Source organism: Leiobunum rupestre, chromosome 3 (genome assembly GCF_980474605.1).
Source record: "Leiobunum rupestre chromosome 3, qqLeiRupe1.1.hap1, whole genome shotgun sequence".
Lineage (NCBI taxonomy): Eukaryota > Metazoa > Arthropoda > Arachnida > Opiliones > Sclerosomatidae > Leiobunum > Leiobunum rupestre.
Window position 1 is genome coordinate 14,713,527 of NC_143386.1, and position 25,773 is coordinate 14,739,299.

At 36.8% G+C, this 25,773-nt stretch overlaps 1 protein-coding gene across 3 annotated transcripts in view; it reads right to left on the minus strand.

Annotated features, from left to right (window-relative positions):
* The window catches only part of LOC149949550 (RAB11-binding protein RELCH homolog), a 45,806-nt gene extending 20,300 nt beyond the window's left edge, over window positions 1-25,506 (minus strand). For 2 of the 3 annotated variants that reach the window (XM_090167856.1, XM_090167854.1), the window contains exons 1-16: window positions 25,408-25,506; window positions 24,918-25,280; window positions 12,287-12,376; window positions 11,154-11,225; window positions 10,929-11,092; window positions 9,665-9,850; window positions 9,519-9,607; window positions 9,138-9,401; window positions 8,234-8,417; window positions 4,980-5,092; window positions 4,276-4,366; window positions 4,012-4,083; window positions 2,700-3,005; window positions 1,148-1,316; window positions 238-394; window positions 13-179 (exon numbers count right to left, since the gene is read on the minus strand). In XM_090167856.1, coding sequence (XP_090023982.1) covers window positions 13-179; window positions 238-394; window positions 1,148-1,316; window positions 2,700-3,005; window positions 4,012-4,083; window positions 4,276-4,366; window positions 4,980-5,092; window positions 8,234-8,417; window positions 9,138-9,401; window positions 9,519-9,607; window positions 9,665-9,850; window positions 10,929-11,092; window positions 11,154-11,225; window positions 12,287-12,376; window positions 24,918-25,260 — 2,467 coding nt within the window. In that variant the 5' untranslated portion in view covers window positions 25,261-25,280; window positions 25,408-25,506. The other variant, XM_090167855.1, reaches the window with a different exon arrangement.
* Between the last annotated feature and the right edge of the window lie 267 nt (window positions 25,507-25,773).

Sequence of the window (25,773 nt, forward strand, 5' to 3'; positions counted from 1 at the left end):
ACTCATTATTACCATTAGAAGTGTTTCCTAAACAGTTGGTAAAAATGGGTTTAATTTTATTCCAAAGAAATGTTTTTCCAAACAAACGACAAAAGAAAGTAATTCCTTCGGTAAAGGCATGAATTATGATTTGATCTCCTGGATGAATTTTGAGTAGCAACTCTATTGCCCTTGGTAGACTATAAAAGAACTAAAACTATATAAAACATAATGATGAAAAAAGGTAATTGTACTTACAAAGAATTGAATATCCACTCAAATGTTTCCCATGATTTATACCATTCTTCACTAACATATTTGTCGAAGCAAGATACAAGTTCTATAAATCTATCTTTATCACCTAATATCACAGCTGGATCGATCAGTTCACTATTAAATACTGGTAGTCGATCAACTACAGTAAAGAAGAAAATAAAGAAAATAAACTCAAGTTTATAATTTACAAGTTTCCAACAAGCATAAAAGTAAATTTAAAATCTTTAAAAAAAATTATAGTTCCGCCACAAGGAAACAGATACAGCACTAACAGTGTGGGCACCAATTTTCTTCGCAATAAATTTGAAGAGAAACAAAAACTAGACCATTTTAAACAAAATACCATTTAAAGATTGCAGAGCATTTAAGAATTTATACTAAGGTAACAGTGACCAGAACTCAATACATGTTTTTATAAAATAAAAAGAATAAAAAGTAAAAATTAGAATAAGTAGCCTCTTACTTTTACAAGTCTACGAGCGCAAGCTAGTCACCAGGAATATAAGTTTTTCTAGCATACGTGCGAATAATATACTAATAATTTCTGTTTTGTGACTTAAGAGCAACATATTCTTTTTTTTACTTTTTATTCATTTGATTTTAAAGAAACATCTTTTGTTTATTTCATTTTGCATTATTTTTATAAAAATATTATTTATAATTATTATAATTAATAATGTAAATATTTTTTTAAATTTTATAATGCATATTGTCATTAACAGACCAGAAATTACTCAATCAGTTAACATAAGACAAACCAGCTAGCTAATATTTATCCCTGTGTTCTCCACAAGATCTTTGAAAAAAATTATGGATACAAAAGTTCTGAAGTAGAATTAAACTTAGAAAAACTATTAAATTATTACACATGAAAAATACATAAAAAACTTACCATCTAAGTCTGCAGGGGGCAGTTTAATTTCTACGTAAGGACCTGACTGAATGACAGATAACAGGAGGAAGGGATAACAATTGTGTAAAGCTCTAAGATGGAATACTAAAGCTGAATCCTCTTTGGCAGAAAAAACTGAACTATTTGGTTTTGGAGATTGGTTCCAATTCTGAAAAGAAAAACTTAGTTTTGGCAGTGTATTTTTTACATTGAAACAATTAAAACCCATCCAACAAAAGAGGAGGGGACTCTAAAAGAGGCAGGAGAATTTTCAATACAATCTTCCCAGTATGCCATAGAAGTGGCCAATGAAATTCTTCTCCAAATAGTAATAATAATAATAATAATAATAATAATAATAAAAGCATCTTTATTCAATATATCAATATTAGATGAATTAAGCTAGTTTACATACCAGTCCTCTAAGTTAAATTAAAACCATTTCAGTAAATAAATAAGAATTCTTAAAAATGACATATCACATAATTAATTTGAAGATTATTTAAACAATTAGTTTTAATATTAAGTTTAAAATCAGAGAATCGCTTTTTTTAGTATGGGTTGGGGAGGCGCCGCGCACTAGCTTTGCTCAAGCGCTGGAGGCACGCGGCGCCTCCCCAACCCCATACTAAAAAAGCAATGGGCCATCTATAACGTGACCTAGAGGACAGTACCAAGCCTTACGCATCAAGTATATACTTTTAATATCAACCAGAAAAAAGCGTTTGTTGCCCAAAAAAACAAAACACCTAGAAAATGAACAAAACCTGTAATTGATTTTATAAAGTACGGGAATATCACTTTGTGGCCCAAAAACACAAAACAAATAGAAAATGAACAAAAACTGTAATTGATTTTATGAAGTACCGGAATATCACGTGGAAATTATTAGGACACCGAAACTGTGGTGTCGGCGAACACACGACGGAAATAATTACAACAAAACACGTAAAAATGCCCAAAAATGAGAAATTTTTAAATTTACATTAAAAAATTTAATAATCATTTGCAGCCAAAATAAAAAATACCCCCGGCATCTACGTGACAAGGTCTATCAGGCGCAACCAAAATTAATATAAAATTCTATGAAAATGAGAAATTTTTAAAATTAAAAAAAATTAAATTCAAATATTAAATAATCATTTGCGGCCAAAATTAAAAATACCCTCGGCATCTACGTGACAAGGTCTATCAGGCGCAACCAAAATTAATATAAAATTCAATGAGGCCGCTGTAGTTCACTTCACCCAAATTGGCAAAATTATACATATAGGACTAGTTAGGCAGACTATATATTAAAAATGACTTAAAAGTCACAACAGGAAAATAGACCACCTGGTTATTTTGAATATTGTCATTATAACTTAATTACAATTTGAAGTTTTACAAATATCAAGACCAAAAATATTATTGGGGGCAACGTTTTTTAGATATAATTTATCAACATTGATTAAAATTTCACCGACTGACTGCGACCCATCTTATAAAAAAGCAGATTTCATAAAAGTCTGGCACAATGTACCCAGATAAAAACTTAAAAAAAAATAGTTACATTTATTTGCTCTTGAATGGAATTTAGCAAAGCATTGATTACGGTATTCTCTAGCCAACCAATATCCAACGCCCAAGTACATATGGATGGAAGAAATAGATGTAACGCTGCATCAGCAACCTTCTGACTGTCATCAACTAATGTTTTCAAAAGAAGCTTCAGTGCTTGAGAAAATTTGTCATTGTCTTCCAAGAAAGCAAGCAATACAGAAATGCTTCGAATGGCACTTTCTCTCACATCTTCCTCTTTTTCTTCCAGTAGCATTTGATGTAGCATTGACAAAACTAATGAGCTTCGAATGGAATTCTGAAATACAGAAACTTAAATAATCATATGGTCACAATATCTTTTATGTTTGAAAATTCGATTATAATACAAATATGTGTGGCACTGAAAAATACTTTATAAATACATAAAATCCGTCCACTTTACAATATTGGCCAATGGTGTGAAATCACAAATGCTTACATACCATCTCCTGTTTTTAACACATTCTATAGAATTAGCTCAGTTCCAAGTAACATTGACTCTGACAAAATATTTATATTCCCAGAGCAATTCGTAGGCTCTAAATTTAATCTACATTTTATCAGAGCATTTCTACAGCAAATCGTATATTTAAAAGTACCAAAAGATTTCCTAATCAATCAACTGATTCTTTACATCCTACACTTTATTTTACAAGAATTTCAAAAAAGAAATGGACTCCACAAAACTCACACAGACCAAATTTTTAGATATTTTGATGATAAGCCTTTCATAAGGTCCTTTTAAATATGCATAGATTATGAAGTGCTACCTCCTAATGCCCGTTTTTAATCAGGTCTTTCCCAAAAGAAATCTGCACGATACATCATGCTTAAACTTCAATCCATACACTGCAATTGAAATAAAACCTCCAGATTACGGTTTTCCACCTTTTAACAAGGTAGTCAATACTTGTTTGAAAATGAAACGCTTTTAAGCTCAAATAAGTGCTTACTTATTGTGGTGAATTATTGAATAAGAATTTAAAATTTAATATTACACTAAATTACTTTTCTGAAGGTAGTTACTTTTAAATTTGTGTGCCACTTAACAGCCTGAAATTAAGAGCATGCTTTTGGAGTAGGAAAGCTTTGAAATGAAGTTGACTCTACAATCCTCTTGCCATCCATTTAGTTTCTGCTTGTATGCAAAATCTTGTTAACATGAGCTCCTATGTCAAACCTTTACTCAGGGAATCTTATACCCCTGATCAACCACATTCATGCAGTACATGGTTTCAAGTAAATCCACAAAGTGATAAACTAGTCCAAAAAAAAAACCATACCGTTATGTATGGAGTTAAAACACCACATGATTCTGCCACTAATATTCTTCTTTCTGGATATTTATGAGTTATCTGCAAATAAAGATTAGAATTATCGGAACAGCAAGTAATTAAACATCACAAATTCATGTTTCATAAGATTGAACATTTTTACTAAAAAATTATAGCATTTTTTGTTTGTTGATATTTTATTATTTGTTTAAATTAATAACTATCAACAGCAATTTCGATGGAAATATTGGTGAAACTTGTGTACTAGCTTACTTGCTCCCAACATTGAGGAAGTAATTCTGCTTCAACTTTTTCAGGACCTAATCGTTCAGCAACAGCAACAAATCCGGTTAAGATCATGTGTCTATGAAAAAACAAACCACTATTATTTGATTAATTGTCCAAGAAAATCTAACACAGAGTTAAGAAAAAATACAATTGTTCATTAGCAGTGGAAAAAAAGTTCAAAAACTTGAAATTTAAAGTTTTTTTAAACATTGTTTACCTTAATCCAATAACAAGTGTCAATTTAAATTTAATTTTGTTTATAATAAATTTTAGTTATTTAAACATTACCTCTGGCATATTTATCGCTTTCTGCATCAACAGCATAGCTAGAAATCGTTCACATCTAAGAATACAATTTCCATCCCCTCTTTCCAGCTATAAAATTCTATAAATTTGCCTCCCAAAGCAATACAAATTTAATTTTAATGGAAACGCAGTTTTTCCTATCTTAGCAAATTTTTTACCTAATAAATGTGGCCCACAGTATAACAAATTTAGGGCACCTTAGGAATTTAGTGATGGGTTGAACCTCAGCCTAACATTAGAGCTGCTACCAACAAAAATAACTATTTCCTGAGGCAATTTAACGATTATAAATTTTATCAGTTTCCCACTTTTTAACATTTTACGCAACACAGCCATAATTAAGAATGTAGTTCCACTGATACCTGTATTTTGAAAGAACTAACCTTTGATCTTCATTGGGCCTTTTAATTAAATTAAATAAAATATTTAATAATTTATCTCTTTCCTTCGCTTGTGGGTGTAAAATGATGGCACAAATAATTAGAGGTATTAATTCCTAGAAATAAGATGATTAAGTGTTAGTGCATCTTCATGGAACAATTAAGAATAGTAAATTCAATTGATTTGCCAGTGCACAAGACAAAACGTTACTAATAAGTGAAACTGTAAAATAGGAATTACTAATAAATAAGAGACAGAATGAAGTGAACAAGATATTCTTAATTTATATTTTAAATTATCTTTTCCATTAAAACTTGTTGAAATTAAGGAGCTGTTGGATCACATGTCACAAAGCGCTATGCATTGTAACCCAGCGTCCTGAATAAAAGGCATTAAAAGTCGCTAGCTGACTTGGGCCTAAAGGTAATGCCTTGGGTATTAGGCTACTTGATAATAATAATAATAATAAATTGCTTTTATTGGAGGCACGACTTCAGTACAGACAAGGACTGATTTTCCGTTGGGTCTGTTTGTGGCGTTAAATTAAATTTACTCAATATGGGGGTATGGTATTTTAAAGATTTATTTATACTCTTAAATGAATGTTTTAAAATATAATTATTATTATTATTATTATTATTATTATAAAATAAAATTATTCAAATTGTTGATTTATTAAAAAAGTGGGAAATTAAAATTTGATTGAATTAATATACTTTCAAGATGCAATTTTTGGGGACCAAAAATAGTGAATTAGTAATTTATGAAGACAGTCCTCACATACCATCAAAAGTAATTTTTGGAGAGTATACACCAAATATTATGAATTTTTTCAAAAAAACACGACAATTATTTTGCATTACCATTACAGCATTAGGAAGTTACACATGGTGCACAAGTTCATAAATTTGTTGCATTTCTAATTCATAAACTTCAGTAAACTTTCTAACAAATTGAGTTTTTTCAAGAAAAAAATAATTATTATAAAATACATATATTTAAATTAATAAATGTGTAATGAAAACTATCAGTGTTTCAAATTATGGAACTTTTTCATATTTTAATTAAAACTGCATCTTTTCAAGCCACATAAAAAAAGGTTAATAGAAACCATAACACTACAATTAGGCATGCCAGTTGGTAAAAATAATTATTGATAGCTGTGCATACAGTGAAGTAGAATCATAAACTAAAAGTCCCCTTAAGTTAAGATCTCCATGTAGATGGCATTGTCCATGTGAGAAGAAATTAATTGTATCAGGATAGATATTAGCCCCATCTTGGTAGTTTGTATTAAAAATGTTTCCTTAAAGTATACTGTTAGCTTCCTGATATACTACCAGTTTAGGTCAATGATTAAAATCCCACACATTAAATAAAGTACCTTCAAAATTGGAACAATTGTTTATAATATTTAATTTCATTCTCAAATTAAATAATTTAGCATTATTTTACTGAATTAAAAGTTAGTTTTACTTTCGAAAGAGTTTCCTTCTTCCAGTAATTAAGCCTTTGGCTAAAATATACAGAATACGCGTTGGAGATTTTTCAATCATTTTTCAGATGACGTTATGTAGAAGCATATTTGTTAATATGAATAACATCTGCAAAGCCAAAGGCTGGCTTATATGCAGAAAAACAGAATAAACAAGATATAAGAATACATAAATAACATTATTTAAAAATCTACATTGTAAAAGAGGGACAATTTTGAGCGGAATTTCTGATAATTTTTCTGGGTTACAATATTGTTGGGGAGCGAATTCCAATAATTAATTACACTGCTTGAAAATAAATTGAAACGAACGGTAGATTTGGAATTAGGTTTTTTGTAAAGTTGAGTGAGTGCCCACGCGTTCTTGACTCCCCACTCAATGAAAAATAATCTGAATAATTAAGTTCTAAATTGTTATTAAATTTTTTTTAAAGAAGGCTTAAATTATTCATTTTGTGCCGAATAGAGATGGAATGTATACCAAGAGCATGTAATCAGGAGGGGGCATGGAGCTTATCAAATTTGTTAACTAATTTGGAAAATTGATTTTGTGCTTTTGGCAAAGCTGTAAGATGGGTAGATAAACACGGAGTACAAACGAGGGAACAATAATCAATAAGCAGGAGAGCGAGTGAATTGTAAAGCTGCTTAATAATTTTAGAGTTCCGAAAATATAAATTAAAACGAATACGCCCAGCCACCAAACGAACTCGTTTAGTAACTTTATTGGTATGCGTGGAAAATTAAAGGCAAGGGTCAATCAAGACCTCCAGGTCACGCACAGAAAGCGTTGAAACAATGAGAGTACCCTTGATATTGTACACAAAATTCGGATTCTGGTGGCCCAGATGCAACACTGAGCATTTCGTAATGTTGAAGGAAAGAACACGACCTTCAGCCCAACGAACAACCGCATCTAAGTTGCTCTACAGTGCAAGACAGGGCCGTGCTTAGGGGGTGGCGAGCGGGGCGGTCGCCCAGGGCCTCTAAAATTTTACCATAGGGATGCATATACCGGAAGGCCGCTACAATCAGTTTCGCCCGGGGTGGCGAGACCTCTAAGCACGGCCCTGGTGCGAGATAGTTTTAATAAGAAAATTTCAAATCATCGGCAAAAAGTAAAATTAACGAGATAAGCACAACAGTGGGTAAAGAGTTGACAAAGACGTTAAAGAGTAAAGGCCCCAAGGAACCCCCTTACCAACATTGCTCCAAGCAGATGCTTGACCCTGAAGAACGACTCTCTGCTTACGGTCCATTAAGGCAGCACTGTAAAAACCCGCGGAGTGAAGAGCATCGAGAAGACAAGAGTGGCGAATTGAATCAGATGCTTTAGAAAAATCTAAATATATAATATCTACACTAAAGCTATCTTCAATCCACTTAGACCAAGCATTTGTTGCCTTGAGCAAGTTAGTAAGGCATGAACGCCTTGAGAGGAAACAGTGTTGAGAGGGGGAGAAAAATTTAGTGCGATGGAGAAAGGCTGTTATTTGGTCAAACACCAGATGCTCAATGAGTTTTGGTGCCTGATTCAAATTGCTAGTAGGGTGGATAAGCAGTAGGATCGGATCTAGAACCCTTCTTATGAATCGGCGTAATTGGATATATGGGAATTTTATGATAGTCTTGTGATAGAAAAAATGCCCTGGTTAAGAAAAATGTGTTGTTATTCTAGAAACGGTTCGAAATCAAAATTTTACATAAGGAAGATAAGGAACTGGCACACTTATCTGGAACATAATTTTTGGAAAAACTTACTTCTCTTTTGGCAAGAAGGATATTTGGAACAATTTGAGGCAAGCATTTTGCCAATAGAAAAACTACATTATTTTCGGAATTAACTATACTGGTCAAGGCTGACATCAAATGATTTTCTTCATTGCAAACCCTATGTAAATGACTATTAGATAGAAGAACAGCTTGAAAGGATTTTGACATGTGCCTAAAAAAAAGAGTTAAATTTAAATGAAATGATCTATAGATGCGGTGTTACCCACTTTAATAACTGTATAAAAGTTTTGAAGAAAACACAAAAATCAATGAAGGGAAAAATATTGGGCCAATGCACAGAAGAGTACAAATGGAGGTTGGCTGGGATAATGTAATTTGTCCTACCCAAGTATCTAAGAATTTATGTAATGACACCCAATAGCTTCACATTGAGTGACCAAAACCTATTATTTGGCATCGCCAATAACATAACCCTAAAATCTCCATACTGGAGATTTTAGTGCATCCAAGAGATTTTTCTATAAAGTAACTTGGCCTTCTGGTTTTGTGGTTTTCTACGTCATTGTCTCTTCCTTATACAAGTCTAGGCACATGCGATAGTCGCGAAAAATTTAAGATTTTCTAGTGTATGTGTAAATTACGTGCGCTACAATTACTAATAAAGCTCTGACGATAGATAAATATTTATATTTCCATATCAATTTATTTTAGAGTAACAATCTAGTGATGGCTAATATACCCTAATTTACAACGTTTTCAGCCCAGGGGCAAATTTTAATGTCACACCTGAATAACGTTTTTAATAACTCTGGGAAAGTGAGGCATCACCATTCATTGTATAAAACATCAATTATACAATTGCAATGCTTGAAACAAATTTGGCGCTGTAAACCACTTATCTTTTATAAAATTACAAACTTAAATGAAATACCTTGTATTGTGTATTGCATCTTTAACCTGTCTGACATCTTCCGCGCCAGCATTGGTTGTCATCTTTAATGCTATTTCTTTATCATCTGAATTTAAATTTTCACCAAGTCCAGTTTCTGAACTGGCAATTGGCAAATCACTATTTTGTACTGACATAGCTTGAGAAGCTTGTTCTTTAACAGATTCAAGGCACAGTCTCGTTTCATCTTGAGCCTCATCAGATGATTGTAAAAATGACTTTCTAAACAATTCAGTGTCTAAATCGCTGAAAATTTTGAATATTGGTAATGAACTTCTAAATACTAAACATAACACAAATATCAATTGCATTTTTGCTCGAAAGTGATGATTAAAGGAAATGTACAAATATGAACAATTTTACCTTCTTGATTTAGCCAACAATTTAGCTAATTTCTCATTTTCCATCTGTTCGTGGTGCAATTGGTCTCTTAAAGTAACAAGCTCATCTTGCTAACGATAAAAATAACTTAAAATGGTATTAAGAATATGTCAAACATTGAAACATACAAGCTGGATACTGAGTAACACCTCAGTCACTGATTGTTTAGGTTCGTCTTCCACATCAGTTTGACACTCAACTTCACACATAGAGAGATTTGACACGCCACTTAATTTACAATAATTTCTATAAAGAATATATAGCTCTGGAGGTTGTGGAATATTTAGACCAACATCATCCCAGTCATCAAAGTCCTGAAATCCCACAAAAATACATCATTTTTAAAGAGATTTAATGAATATAAATGAACTAATGTAAAGATACATTTGAACAAATCCAGAGATATTTTGCAGGAAAATAAAATACAGCAATAAAACCATAACCACGAAATGGACATTTTTTTAAATATTTACAAAAGTAGATCTCAGTATTAGCATAAGTGGATAATAAACATAAGTATATGGCACAGAACGAATTTGGTTTACGGTTGTCTGAAGTGATTATGAAATAGGAAGTTTCCTGTTCGGAAACTTCCTATTTCATAATCTTTCTGTTGGCAAAGTTGTTGGTTAGTTTGATGGCAAGTAATACACACGTTTAGGTTTGAGCCAGTGTTTATAATAGTAATTTTTTTTCCATTCATCATTATTTCCCAAAAGCAAGAGTTATTTACACTTTTAAAAGCATTTTAATATTCAATAGGCCTTGGCTGGTCCGTCAAAATTGTGCCTGCGGATCGTCAAAGATTTTCTGGGCTTTCTACAAATACTAGAAGCAGTTTGCGGAGATATGTCAGTTCGTCAGTACGTAATGGTTTTACATTGTCATTTGCGAAACAGACAATCATTAACAAAAATGAATTGGGTGAATAGAAAGTGTCATACTTATTTTCATTATCCACTTTTAGTATTAGTAGCGTCATAAGGATTTGTATTTTAGGGCTAATTTGGGCAAACATTTTCATGGCTTTAATCAAAGTTGTAATATGCATTTTGCTGCTTCACTTTCCAGCAAATGACAAAAAACTTCATAGAAAAAATTATAATCATTAAAGGGAGTAGATTAGGACTTGTTCACGAAAATCACCCCTAACTACTGTTAAACCTCCTGCCAGAAATATTATATTATATTTGATTTATTGCCAGTTTGGGACTTTATTAGATGAAATAATTAATTGTCATTAAAATGACTAAATCATTATTCAATTTTTAATAATTAATTTAATGATAATTAGAAAACCTAAAGGCATGGTGAACCCCGCCTATAACAACGCCACAGCTCAGTATAAAGTTTTTTTTTCAGGATAAACAAATATTATTGTACAAAACTCACTTGTTCCTCATTTTCTTCGGAAAATGTGATAGACGATAATTTATAGTGATTTTTCAGAAGATACTCATTAACCAAAAAATTTAAGGCACGTTTTTCATGAGGTTTAAGCATTTGGTCTGGAGCATTCTTGTACGCAACATTAATTGGACTACTTGGATCAGATTCTAATAATACAATAAATTTACATCAGTTAAGTATACGGTATAATATAAAAAATAAAATTACCTGTTGCAACAGTCAAATTCGCTCGAAGTGCATTAATTGTGTCTTTTGCTTTTCTAAGTTCAAATTCTAACACTGGAAAAATAATGGTAATGTCAAAGATAACCAACAGAGCTAAATTGGTATTGTAATTTTGAGGTATATATGATTTGGCTAGTGCATAAGCTACAAAAATTTCAAAAATCATGTGAAACTCCTATTTTTGAATGCGGCTATGTAGCAACTTTTAACTCTTTTGATCAGCCAGCCTTTTTTCACCATATCATCAATTCAGCATACGTTAAGTGAAAAATATCTTAAAAAGTGCCGATTATGCTCCCTAAAATGGATTTTCAGCCACTATAGTGAACTATTTTGTTTCTCGCATTTTTTCCCTAGCCCAACATGTGCCAAATAAAATCAGTGTCACAAAAATCTAACTCGTGGCAATAATTGCCCATCGTTAGTTCAAATGCTTATAGTAAAAATATGTTTAGGTAGTTAAATAAAAATTATTAATAATAGCAAAAGTAAATAAACCAAAGTTATCGAAATAGCGCTCAGAATCGGAGGGCATTTTAATTATGAAAATGATGAGAAAATCGAGCCAAATAAAAGCTAATTTCTATCCCCGTCTTTTGGTGCGATAAATTGCACTTGGGAATTGTGGGTATAGCTATTTCTATGCATTAAAAACTTCATAAGGAAAACACCTCTAACATGGGGAGTATAGCAGTCTGATAACTTCGGTTCATTTACTTATGATAAAAGCATTATACATTAAAGTTTAATGCGAAAGATATGTCAGTTATAATATCACGGCCAACTCGCGCAATGGCAGCCAGCCCATTCGTTGAAGTTTCTATGTTAACCTACGAATAAAAATATCTCTTGGCGTTGAGCACCCCTAGCGGAAAATTATTTTTAGAAGAGTTTTATATAAAAATGAGCTTATAGCATGGTTTACAGCGGGAAAATCCTTGTTCATGGAATTTAGGCGAATGGGCTGGCCGCTATATTGCGCGAGTGTCAAAGTTGGCTGTGGGTAATATGTAGCCTAAAAATAGAGTTAGAATTGTGTCATCATGTGACGTAGCACTGCCATTACTCTATTATCATGCATTAAAATAAATTACATATACTCAAGCATTACATACCAGCTACTCTTTCGTCTAATTGTCGGTCTGCATCATCAGAATAACGAGTAAAATCTAATGAATCAAAAGTCTGAATGCTTGATGTTCGAGCTAAATAAGAAAAACAGTAAATGCTGGTTAGAGACAACATGTAATTTCAACTTAAAACAGCCAAAAAAAAAAGAATAAAGGCATAAAGCATAAAATATGTTCTTCTAAAATGTTTTAGGATTCTTGATAACATATTTATTACATCATAAAACATCAGGTTCTTCAACCATAATATACACTCCCTTACCAAAAAAAGTTGGTTTTTAATTGATATTAAGTTGGTTTACACATTTTAGTTGATATTAAGTTGGTTTCAAGTAGGCTCAAGTTGCCAGCATATTTCAAGAAACTAGTTAAAGGGGTAATAAGTGTGTTGGAAAATACTTATTTTTTAAAGTTTGTAATTAGTTGGTTTTTAGTAGTCAGAAAATTACATATTATTTTTAAGTTAGTTTCAAGTTGGCTTTAAGTTTGTGCTTCTATTGCTTTTAGGTTTAAAATGTTTTGAAGAATATTTTCCTACTGTATAACTTAACAACCACTAACAATAATATTTGCCTCCATTAAGCAAAATCAGAGTTGGTTTTAAGTTGCCTCCATTAAGCGAAATCAGAGTTGGTTTTAAGTCTACTTCTAGTTGGTATTAAGTGGTTTTTAAGTAGGTTTTAAGTTAGTATTTAGTTGGTATTTGTCTCAATACTTAATACCAACTTAAAACCAAGTTTAAGTAGTTTTTAGACAACTTCTTTTTTGTAAGGGCTGTTTCAAAGGCATATTAAGTGAATAAAATTGAAAATTTCCCATTAATATTATGAACCAAAGCAGATGTAAAAAATTTTAGATTTTATAAATTTTTAAAGGACCAAAAAAATGGCCAGATTGGCTTGATTATTTCTATGAAAAAATATTAATTATTGTCTATATACATTAAATAATATAGAAAGTGGATCCCCCATTGGTTAAAGGGGTATTCCCTCATAGTTGTACAGTTTCCCCTTTCCATAAAAACTTGTAGTAACTTAATGGTAATAGTGAGTGTAGGGAGCTGTTGACTCGCGAAAGAAAGGGCTTTCCACCACCCTCCTACGCATTTTAACTCAGTCTAACCTGAATTAAAGGCATCAAAAGAAGCTATAGAAGACTAGAGCCTAAGGTTTTGTCTTGGGTACTAGCCTAGCTCAGTGCTCGAAATGGACCGGAACACCATTCCGTTACGTAAAAGTTTTTCCTCATATAATTCTGGATTAATTTTATTGCATAGCTCCCGTTTTTCAGAATATAATTGGAAGCTTTGAAAGGAAACACGTTCCGGTTTGTGAATAAATCCATTTTGAGCATGGGCCTAGCTGATTATTATTATTAGATGTGGTTCATATAATCTTAGACCCAAAATGAACAAGATATAACCTTTTGAGCTTAATGGAAAACAAATGGGCCAAGACAACCAGGTACCAGTAGTGGCAACCAGAGTTAAGGGGCAAAATAACGAGGGATAGAAGAGCAGCCAGAGAGCTACAGATCGGATAATCTCTACATCACCTGTAAGACCTTCATAAAAGCCAAAATTAATTTTCGTTGTTTTATTATACTTGAGGTTTTTTATTATGAATTTCATAAATATTTAAATTTGATATCTAAGGCCTTTGGCGGACATAATAAGTTGGTTCTCAAGAAAAAAATTGATATTTATTAACATAACAACATTTACAGTTGAATTGAGTAAAATTTCCAATAAACTGATGAACATACGACAAAAGCTACCTTCATTGTTAACCGCTGTACTATCTCACGAAGCCTTTGTTGTATTTTTTACTCCCAGAGATATTTTTAAGTGTATATATATAAATATATATATATATACATATATATATATATTTTTTTAAAGGATGTATATAAACCATGGGTATAGCCTTATTATTGTGTTCAGTTTGATTATTGTGCTCCATTGTAATTTTCAATGTTTTAATTTAAGTATCTCTTAGTTCTAATACATCTGGATCTTGTCATCTCATTTGTCCATGCTTGCTGCTGATGTTGGAAAATTTCAACAGGTTATGGGCCCAGCACACTTCCATTGCACAGAGGACGATCATGATGGTATCAGTATCCAGATAGTATCCTGCTAAGACTGCCGTATATCCTGGTTTTGGTACGAGGTATTGGTTTCTGTCACTGGTCTCAAGCTAACGGTATCCTACCTTGTTTTCAATCATGGATGGTCTACTAAGACACGAAGTCGAGAAGCTCACTGGTCCAGCGAATTGTAGATGCTGGAAGAGACAATTTGAAGATGTCCTTGTTATGCGAGATTCTTTTGAAATCATTACTGAAGAATTGATTGAGCCAACAGTCTCATTAACGATATCAGCAACTTTGGAGACGGCCACATTCGCCACCACCAGAAAGAAATATCAAGTAGCATTTAGTACGGCCCGCACACTTGTCTGGTCAGCTTTATCGAGTAAAGTTCAGAATATGATCTCGAACTGTGATACGCCTACAGACGTTGACATGACCACTCATCTTGCTCTGTGGGCGGACATTCTAATGACCGCTAAAAAAATAAGGATGTCTCGTTCAATGACTGTATCCTGATTTCCTGCATTTTCGAGTCGCGATCAAGACGAAAATCTTGAATTCGGAACGCTATGGGACACTTTGTCGGAATTAAAGCAGACTGTAGTTGAACTGGAGCGCGACACGAGACGGGAACGTCTTTGAGGATTCTTACGGACTTTAGGCTTATAAATGTACGGGAGCTGGTTTGAATGGAGCTACCAAGAAAGTTCCGAAGAAGAAGAACCGGAGACGCAGTGGCCTGAGATGATACTACTGTGACAAAGTTGGACATATATCGAGTAACTGTACAAAGCCGAAGAAAGCACCGGGAGAAAGGAGTTCTACCAGGAAAAACGACCGAGGTCTGTTTGCAGCTAATGGTCTTGTCGCCCGTACAGCATCCGAATCCGCTTGGTACTTCAATTCAGGAGCAACTCAACACATCACAAATGACTCTACGAAGTTTATTCGCTACCGAAAGCTCAATACTCCAGCTACTCTTCAAGTTGGCAACAAATCCTAGATGTCTGCCAATGGGGAAGGCGACATTGAAATCTCATTCTATGTCGGGAAAAGACTCCAGAAGAAATAATCAACAACGTTTGGCTCATTGCTGGATTCACCTGCTACGTTTTTTCCCTGAGAAGCGCCATGAAGCGAAACAGCTTGGAGTTTACGGCTACAGTGACTTCCTGCGGCTTACATGAAAGAGTCAGGAGTAAGAAGTGTCCACGCCTTCCTGGAAAAGTCGAGAATCTCTATCGGCTTGAGATCAGAGTCGAGCAACCCGCGAATTTCGCTCATGTTGCGACCGATCCCAAGATAGTGCTATGAAAGCAGATCTTCAAGCCTGGCATGAGCGTCTCGGTCATCAAAACAAGATAAACGTCATGTGGCAGCTACTTTGAAAAACCTGGGCTATGAAGTGATCGATCACAAGACAGACAGGCCTTGCGAAGGCTGCGTTTACGACAAAATGACGAGACACAAATTTGGCATTCGAGTCGAGAAGGCAACAAGTCCTGGGGAGCACATTCATTCGGTTCTCTGGGGGCCGTCACCGGCCCTAAATGGGTTAGAGAGTGCAATAACTGGTGGCTTTACCGGGGAGTGGGGGTCCGGCTCTTGTAACCCATAAGGGCGGTGGCGCACTGGGAGATGTTAGCTCTGATCAAATGGCCCTATCTCCACCTCCGACTTCGGTCAGGTTTGGGCTGGAAACTGAACTTCGGCTCAGGCTAACGGAGAGGGTCCAGGCAAGCTGGCCACCTCGGCGGATTGGGTAGCCTGCTGTGGGGTGGAGGGCCTCTGTATGAGGGCACGGTGGTTCTGTTTCCCGGCCTTTTGGAGCCCACCGGGATATCCAGTGCCAGCTGTGCTGGGTTAAGTGGACCGCTCTCTTTAAAGGGTTTGACTCTTTACCTACGTAGGTAGGATGTCGGCTCGAGTTGCTATAGCATCCACTCTCTATCCCACAGCTGTAAGTGCTGGGAAAGCTGGTCGTCCCATTGCTGCGCCTTTTGTCGGGATGAGTGGCTTGCGTCGAAGGTGAAACCATCAATAGTAAGGTTCTACTACCCATGCTGGATTTATCATCTGTCCGGGCTTGTGGACGCTGGCGTTGGGCATTTTGTTGAGACCACCGGTGTAGTAGGCTGTTTGATCGCTTGGAGCACCTGTATATAAAATTCTGACCACATGGGGGCCGTCACCAACACCGCCAATGAAAAGCAAATGATATAACCTGCTTTTAAAGTAGGCGTATATTTTCTGGTAAAGGAAGCTGAAGTCGTTGATTGCTTGGGGACTTTCTTGCGAAGCGCAAAAACTGCGATCACTTCGTACAAGAGCTGGTCACTGAAAATTGGACGGAATACGTAAATGAAGAGTTTCGTCGGATAACAACCCAAGAAGTTTAGCTGTAGCACCGGATGTCAATGCCCTACACTCTGGAACAGAATGGCGTTGCAGAGCGGGAAAACCGAACAAATATGGATTGCGTTCGATCAATGCTACTTTCAAAGCCGCATCTACCACCGAAACTGTGGGCTGAAGCTGTAAATACCACTACGTTTATCGTGAATCGTACAGCACCGACTCGAATTTCTGGAAAGATATCTTATGAACTGTGGACAGGAAAATTAAACCCCTCTATAAAGCATCTCAGAGTTTTTGGGACGGACTGCTATGTTCGAATCCCTAAAGAGAAGAGGAAAAAGCTATCGAAGAAAGCTTACAAAGGCGTTCTCGTCGGGTATGAAGACAACATACGTACTAGAACTGAGCGACGTTATCCGGTCTCGGAACGTAAAATTTTATCCTGAGAAACGCGTAATGGAGTATTATCGTTGATTCCAGATGACGACGAAGTCACGAGTCAGGGAGATCGACGACAGCAAAGAAGGAAATGAAACCGACGAAAATTTTTTAAGTTCGGAAGAGACATCGAGTTTTAGGTCTGAAGATAAGAGTCCTGTCAAGATAATGTCGTGCCAACCAGAGCAGTCGATCCGCCAGAAAAGAGTGGTTCGGTCGGGTCTGCCAGTACCGTCATACCTACTTTCCGTGATAGAAGCAAGATCAAGTCAAGATCGTGCAGTACCTGCTCTGCCAGTAACAAGGCATCTTGTTTGTTACGACCTACCAGAGTCTTCCAGACAAGCACGTTCTTCAGTTAATGCTGAAAAGTGGGAGAAAGCGATGGTAGACGAACTCTTATCGATTGAAAAGAATTGAAGTAGGGTTTAATAAATACGGAGGATAAAACATAATGTGTTTATTTAAAACTATAATTTAACATAACGAATAAATTAATAAATATTAAGTATTAACTAATTACAACCATACTCGAGGGAGAGGGAGTGCAATGACCCAACTGCATCAAAACGTAAGCTAGTCTAAAACTGGGGTCAACTACGCATGCTACGCGATAACAAAAACCGCGCCAAATATGACGTCATCAATTTGGATGGCGGCCAATTGAAATAGACCGTGAACGTCATTAAACAACTTTATGACAAAGCTAATATTTAATTTTACCTCATCTTTTCACTCCCCCTCTTTGGCAGATAATGTTTAACGACGTAATTGTAACATTTTTAAACAGCTCATAAAACATGTCTTATTTAAAGTTTTGGTTAATATATCCGCGAGGTGGCGGAGTGGTTAGCACTTTCGCCTCGCAGCAAGAGGAGCCGGGTTCGATCCCAGCTTGTGGCACTGGGTGAAAACTCGGAACAACTCCTTCTGCGTTGAGTTTGCAAGTTCTCTCCTCACTGGTTTAAGGGGTTTTCCCCCGAGCTCTTCGGTTTCCCCTTCCATAAAAACTTGTCAAGGATAACGGTAATAGTTAGTGTAGGGAGCTGTTGGCTCGATCGTGTGGCATGCAGGGCTTGCCACCACCCTCCTACGCATTGTAACCCGGCCACCTGAATTAAAGGCTTCAAAAGTCGCTTGATGACTTAGGCCTAAGGTGGTGCCTTGGGTATTAGCCTAGCTGATTATTATTATTATTATTATTATTATTAATAGATTTTACATATTTTAAATCAAATGTTTTCTTTTCTATATTTTCCCAAACAAAATGAAACTTTATATCTATATGCTTTGTACGTTGATTCTCTATTATTTCTAGAGAGGGCAATAGCGGCTTGGTTATCACAGTTAACTAAAGGCTTATTAAAGTTTACATTAAATGGTTCAATTTCATGCAATATCGGTTGGAGCCACAACAGTTCTTTGATTGCTTCAGTTAAACCCACGTATTCAGCCTCAGCCGTTGATAGCGCCACTGACTTTTGTTTAAATGACCTCCATGAAACCGGCGTTGAACCCAGGAAAGTAACGTAGCCACAGTGGGAACGTCTAGTATTCGTATCAGATCCCCAGTCGCTATCGCTATAGATGACTAGTTGCGGACTTTCACTGCGTTGATAAACCAGTCCATACTCGGCTGTTGTCAGTACATACTGCATCAATTTGCGGAGTCGAATCCAGTGATTATACCCCGGATTACAATTAAACTGTGACAGGGCAATTACGCTGTATAAAATGTCCGGTCGAGTTCGTTGGGCAACGAACAGAAGACAGCCAATCATCGCTTGGTATGGTACGTCTCTCATCTGATCTTTGTCGTCGTCCGAAACTGGACAGTCGGCTTTGGTTAATGTTATACCCTGCACCATTGGTAGATTAACGGACTTCTCCACTTGTACTTTAAAACGTTTCCCAAGTTCTTCTATATAGTTCTGTTGTAACTTCAAAGTTCCATCTTCTCGGAAGTCAAATATCACTCCCAACAAACTTCGTATAGGACCAAGCATTTTAATTTTATATTTCGTGGATAAAATATCGGCAACTTCCTGTATTAGACTTTTATCCCTGGCTAGGACTACTAGGTCATCCACGTATACGAGCACAATTACTTTTAAAGGTATATAGTATACACAATTGGTTCCTATCAGCTTTGAAAAACCCAAATCCCTGAAGCTTTGATCCAGTTCCTTAAACCACTGTCTCCCGCTCTGAGGTAATCCATACAGTGCCTTTTGTAACCGCAAACAGTATTTGCTCGGATCCTTCTTGATGTATCCCGGGACCTGCTTCATGTACACTCTATCGTCAAGACTGCCGTATAAGTATGCATTGGTAACGTCTAAATGGTAATGTGCCCAGCCCAGACTCATTACGAATAAAGAGATAAATAGTCTTATTAGCGAGAAGTTGACTACTGGAGAAAATGCGTCGTCATAGTCTTTTCCTTCAACTTGTCCATAACCCTGTGCTACGATTCTCGCTTTATATCTGGTGATATTTCCTGCTGGATCCTTCTTCAGTGCATATACCCAACGGCAACCTATAATCTTCTCATTGGGTCTTTCAACTACTGTCGCTACCTGTCTCTCCTCCAGAACGCTCATCTCCTGATCCATAGCCCATTGCCAATTTGCCTTTTGTGGCGACTTAATAGCCTCGTCATAATTTGCAGGGATAACCACTTCAGTACAATTTGCCTCAAAAACTTCTGAGATGTCTGTAGAAGATATGCCCGAGACTAACGTTGCTGCTGGAGTTTTCTTCGAAAAGTCAAATAAATTTAAATCGTAATCCAAATTATTTTCCTGCATGTATCTAACGACTTCCGGCTTTGACCGCATCTGCTTTCCATCAGGATCGTAGAAATAAATATCTCTTTGCCCCGCTGTAGCTCCGGACTTCCGAACTCTGATTTCTCTCAACCACCCATCTGGTAATCCAGGACATGTCTGTCGTCCCGTTGGTACTTGGGGCTCATTTACACCCTCTGTATTTTCGGTGGCATCCACGATTTTGTCAACAGACTGCTTCGGAATGGATTCAGTTATTTCATCTGGCCAAAATACAATATCCCCATCTTCTCTACGGGCTTGTCTGACAACATCAGCTCCTATTTTCTTTTCCACGACTGAGACATGTTTCGACTCTATTACATCTCCATCCTCTGGAAACCACACACGATACCCTATCGTATGCACGGCGTACCCAACAATCACTCCTGGTTTCGCCCTTCTCTGAAATTTATTCTTCCTCCGTTGAGGTGGGATATGGACAAATCCCAGACATCCAATACGCTTCAGAAACCTCACACTGGGCTTCTTGTTTATCCAGAGTTCCAGTGGGACTTTATTGCCAAGCTTCGAATGTTTCGATCGATTTTTAAGGAATGTAGCTGTACGTATTAATTCTGCCCAAAGGTTATAAGGTAATTCTGCATCTTCCATCATAGCTCTGACGGTATTCAACAGCGTCCTATTTGTTCGTTCGGCCGTACCATTCATTTGGGGCGAATATGTATTTGTACGTTGGTGTCTAATTCCTGCTTCTTTACAATATGTAGTAAACCGATCTGACAGGTACTCCAACCCATTATCCGTTCGCAACGCTCTTATTTTCCTTCCTGATTGTTTCTCAACTTCTGCTCTGTATTCCTTGAAACGTTGGAAAGCCTCACTCTTGTGGGACATTGTATACACCTTCGTATAACGGCTCTTATCATCTATAAACGTGATAAAGTACCTCGCGCCGCCAAGTGACTCAACTGGAGCTGGACCCCAAATATCTGAATGTACAAGATCCAAGAGCTCTTTGCTTCTGATGTCTTTAATTGACGGATATGTATTTCGAGTACTTTTAGCCAGCTTGCAAGGCACACAGAGCTCGAGCTCACCTCGTGGTAAATCCAAACCTCGTACCATGTCATGCGCAGCCATATATTTAAGATCTTCCTCGTTCAAGTGACCCATCCGCCTGTGCCAGAGGCCTACCCCGCTAAAATTATCTTCCTGATTTGTCTTGGCTACATGATTTTGAGGAACGTCGTTAGTAGTAGATATATTTTCTATGACATGAGCTTTCACCGTATACAAATTTTCCTCCGCTAATGGCGCTTCAAACGCTATTTTACCATCCGGGAAATAAACGGTATACTTTGACTTCTCTATAACAGACTTATGACCTGCTTGATCGATCAATCGACCTGATATCAGATTACGTCTCATTCCCGGCGCATGCATTACTCCTCTCAACCTGAACATGTTCTTAACTCCATCATTGATCCTGATCCATATATCTCCACGCCCAACAACACATGACTTTCCTTCTCCCATTGTCGCTTCAGTTGAAAATTCTGAATACGTGCAGAACCAGTCTTGATTACTGCAAAAGTGATGTGTAGCGGCTGTGTCAACAATCCAAACGTCTGGATGGGCCTCGGCTGTGACAAGTGCCGATGCGATGAATGCACCTCTTCTACCACCTCTTCCTCGAGAGTTGCTACCACCTCTTCGCTCATTTCCATTAGATTCTCTTGATTTATTATGCCTGCAGTCTACTGCCCGATGTCCCCAAATGTGGCAGTTATTACACCTCCCTTGAAATTGACTGCTACGACCTCTTGAGTTGAAACCTCGATTTATATGCGTCGAAAATGCATTTGATCCTTGATTCTCTGAAGATCGTTGTAGCTGTTGACGCCCATATTCCGCAAGAAGTTGACTCTTTATCATCTCTGGTTTAAATTGAGAATCATCATATCCATAAATTATCGACACCAGACTTTGATAAGACTCCGGAAGAGATCCTATTAACTGATAGGCAACTGTCTTGTCTGCAACTGGCTCACCAGCTTCATCTAATTGTCGCTTTGCGTAATAAACCCGTCCAATAAACTTGATCATATCTTCACCCGGTTGATAATCAATACTGTGAAATTCCCGAAGTAATGTATTAATTCTTGCTCTAGTAGTTGGTTGGAAAGCTGTCTGTAATGTCTTCCATATTTCAGTAGGAGTCTTCTGCCCTTCAATGATGCACCTTAAGTCTTCTGATAAACTCATTGCAATTGTGGTATAGGCTTGGGTTACTCTTTGCTTATACGCCCTCTTAATATCTTCGGATTTCTCTCTATCAGGGGCCTTTTCCTCTTCTGATACTATCTCCCATAATCCGCGATTTTGTAATATTAACTCCATTTCGTACCTCCAGCTTCTATAATTGGTTGTAGTAAGCTTTGTTGTGACTTGTCCCATAACCATTATTCCAGATCCACTCTCCGCCATTTTGTTCAACTTGGTATTCACAACGTGACTAAGCCTTGTCTCTCACCTCCGTAATGCAGCTTCGAGTTTCATTTGTCCCCAGCAGAGATGCCAATTGAAGTAGGGTTTAATAAATACGGAGGATAAAACATAATGTGTTTATTTAAAACTATAATTTAACATAACGAATAAATTAATAAATATTAAGTATTAACTAATTACAACCATACTCGAGGGAGATGGAGTGCAATGACCCAACTGCATCAAAACGTAAGCTAGTCTAAAACTGGGGTCAACTACGCATGCTACGCGATAACAAAAACCGCGCCAAATATGACGTCATCAATTTGGATGGCGGCCAATTTAAATAGACCGTGAACGTCATTAAACAACTTTATGACAAAGCTAATATTTAATTTTACCTCGGTCGGGTCTGCCAGTACCGTCATACCTACTTTCCGTGATAGAAGCAAGATCAAGTCAAGATCGTGCAGTACCTGCTCTGCCAGTAACAAGGCATCTTGTTTGTTACGACCTACCAGAGTCTTCCAGACAAGCACGTTCTTCAGTTAATGCTGAAGAGTGGGAGAAAGCGATGGTAGACGAACTCTTATCGATTGAAAAGAATGAGGTATACGAGGTCATTGATCCGCCAGACAAACAGAAAATCGTCGAAAGCAGATGGGTTTTTCGAACGAAAGCTAACGAAGATGAGATGATCCTAAAGTACAAGGCCAGGCTAGTAGCGAAGGGTTATACTCAACGAGAAGGAATCGATTACGATGAGACCTATGCTCTGGTTGACCGATTCGAGCCTGCCTGAATCTTTCTCAATATTGTTGTCCAGAAACGTCTCAGTATGAAGCAATTTGACGTAAAGACAGCGATTCTTTATGGGGATCTGGGGGAAGAAATATACATGCCTCAACCGGAAGGCTTTGATGATGGCAGCGGTAAAGTCTGGAAACTGGGGAAGAGTCTCTATGGTCTAAAACAGTCACCTCGATGCTGGAACGAGAAAATCGACAAAAGTTTGTGAGACTATGGATTCCAATCAGTCGATGGAGATCGATGTCTTTACATCTTATCAACCGAGAGTATTTCCCTGATTCTGGTACTCTACGTCGATGATGGACTAATAGCTGGAAGTAGCGATGAAGCTGTTGAAGCATCGACATACCTTGGCTTGAAGATAAACTACATGCAAGATGGCTCGATTTTCTTACATCAGACTGAACGTTGAACGAATTCTGGAGCGATTCCACATGCAAGACTGCAAACCCGTAAAAACACCAGCGGTGGTCGGCTCTCCAGATCCAGATGCTGAAAGTTGGATATCCCAGCCAGTGAATCTCTACGCATCAGCAATCGGGAGTCTATGTTACGCAGCTCTGCGTACATGTCCGGACATTGAATTCGCAGTAAACCGAGCATCTCATGCGATAGCAAATCCCACGTCCGATGATTGGAATACAGTGAAGCGAATCTTTCGATATCTACGAGGAATGGCAATGCTCGGTCTCCTGTTCAAGGCGGATGACGAATCAATAGTTATTCCGTACTGTGGCGCTGATTATGCAGGGTGTCAAAAGACGAGGCGTTCCACATCCGGAATCCTCTGTTTCATGTGTTAGACACCAGTTACATGGGCTAGCAGAAAACAAGTCTGTCGCTGTATCAACAACAGAAGCAAAACTAGTCGCAGCAACAGAAACCACCAGGGTATCAAGGAAGCATTTTTAGTCAACCAGAGTTCCACAGAAGAACCAAGCATATCAATGTTCGACAATATTACATCTGAAAGCTGGTCCGAGAAGGCAGAATTGATGCAACTTATACCACCAGTCAAGACCAGCTGGCAGACATCCCGACTAAGCCATTAGGCAATGAGGTCTTCACACGTCTTTGTCAGAGAATAAATAAATTTCTGCGGTAGAGGGCTGGCTCGTTGGTTGTCTGTATGATAATGGTGGCGCCCAGTAAACGTTTCTAAAAAGAGTGTATAGCTATCTCCAGTAGTAAAAGGTCTATTGGGGCCGAGAACTTTTATTTTAGCAGGGTCCAGGCATGCTCTTGTCAGGTTTATTAATTGAAAATTTTTAAAGTTACTAAGACAGTTACTGGCTTTTAAACCAGTTAGATAATTGGAGATCAAGGATTGCTAGTTGTATTTAACAAATGATAAGCTTATTTTTAACCCGAGGTGAATTCGTATTTTTTTTTACTTTAAAGGGGCACATTAGCATTTCATAACTCTCAGTGATAATCATCTAGCTCCTCCCCTTTTATACCTCATGATAGTAGATCCAGACTATAAAATTGTTAGATTTATGTTGCTCTACTGCTAGGGCTCACATGGCGAATATAGTCAGTAGTAAATTTCAATTGACAGTGTGACCCTTGAACCTATAACACCCCACTGTCTATTAAATTAAACAATCTAATATTTTAAATATCGGGTAACTTACGTAAAATAGGAGATATATCATAGAAACCTTGTTTCTCAAAATTTCCAGGATTAGAAAAAAAGTCTTTAAGTCTTGGAATTTCTTTTCCAGCTTCTAGAAGTTCCGTGTGAAACTCGAGGGCTGTTAATAGCAAATTATCTCGTAATAGAATGGATGCAATTTTATCAAAGGTAATATCCGTATGCAAATTTTCATCTTTCTGAACCGAGTCATTTAATTCCACATCACAAAAGTTTGAAACTCCGCCTGGTTCCTGAACTAAAACGCTTAAATTGCCTAAATTTGTTTGACTTTGTAAGGCATCTTCTATTGAAAAGCTCGGTTCTTCACTGCTGCTGGCCATACTTTAATAACTGTCAGTAACTTCAAAGCGGAAAAACATTATTAGTTGTTTAATAATAAAAAATAAGCAAAAAATTATTATGTAAATTTAAATTTTAAATAGCAAAAATCCCATAATTTTCTGTCAAGTTTTCAAATTGTATCCTACCAAGTCTTATAGTTTCAGACGAACATGCAGACTGCAAAAACTTTTCTTTTAATATGAGGGTGCCGATCAAAGGCCTTAGGCACCCAAAAACATTTAAGCGCAGGAACGTTCAGTAACGCTCATCCATGGAGGAATAGTAGAGGAGGGGAAAGGAAAGAAGGTGCTAAATCCGACAGCGTAGTGCCAGTTCGAGGCGGGGAAAAAAAGAGGGGGAAAGTCGAGGTAGACTTTTTAAAGAATTCAAACCCTAACCGGTAGATCGCGCCATGATCGCGCTGCCTTTGTTGGAATGTATTAATAGATAAAAGTCTACCTCGACATACCCCCCCCCGTTTCTACATCCCCCTTTACGCGATTTCTGAAGAG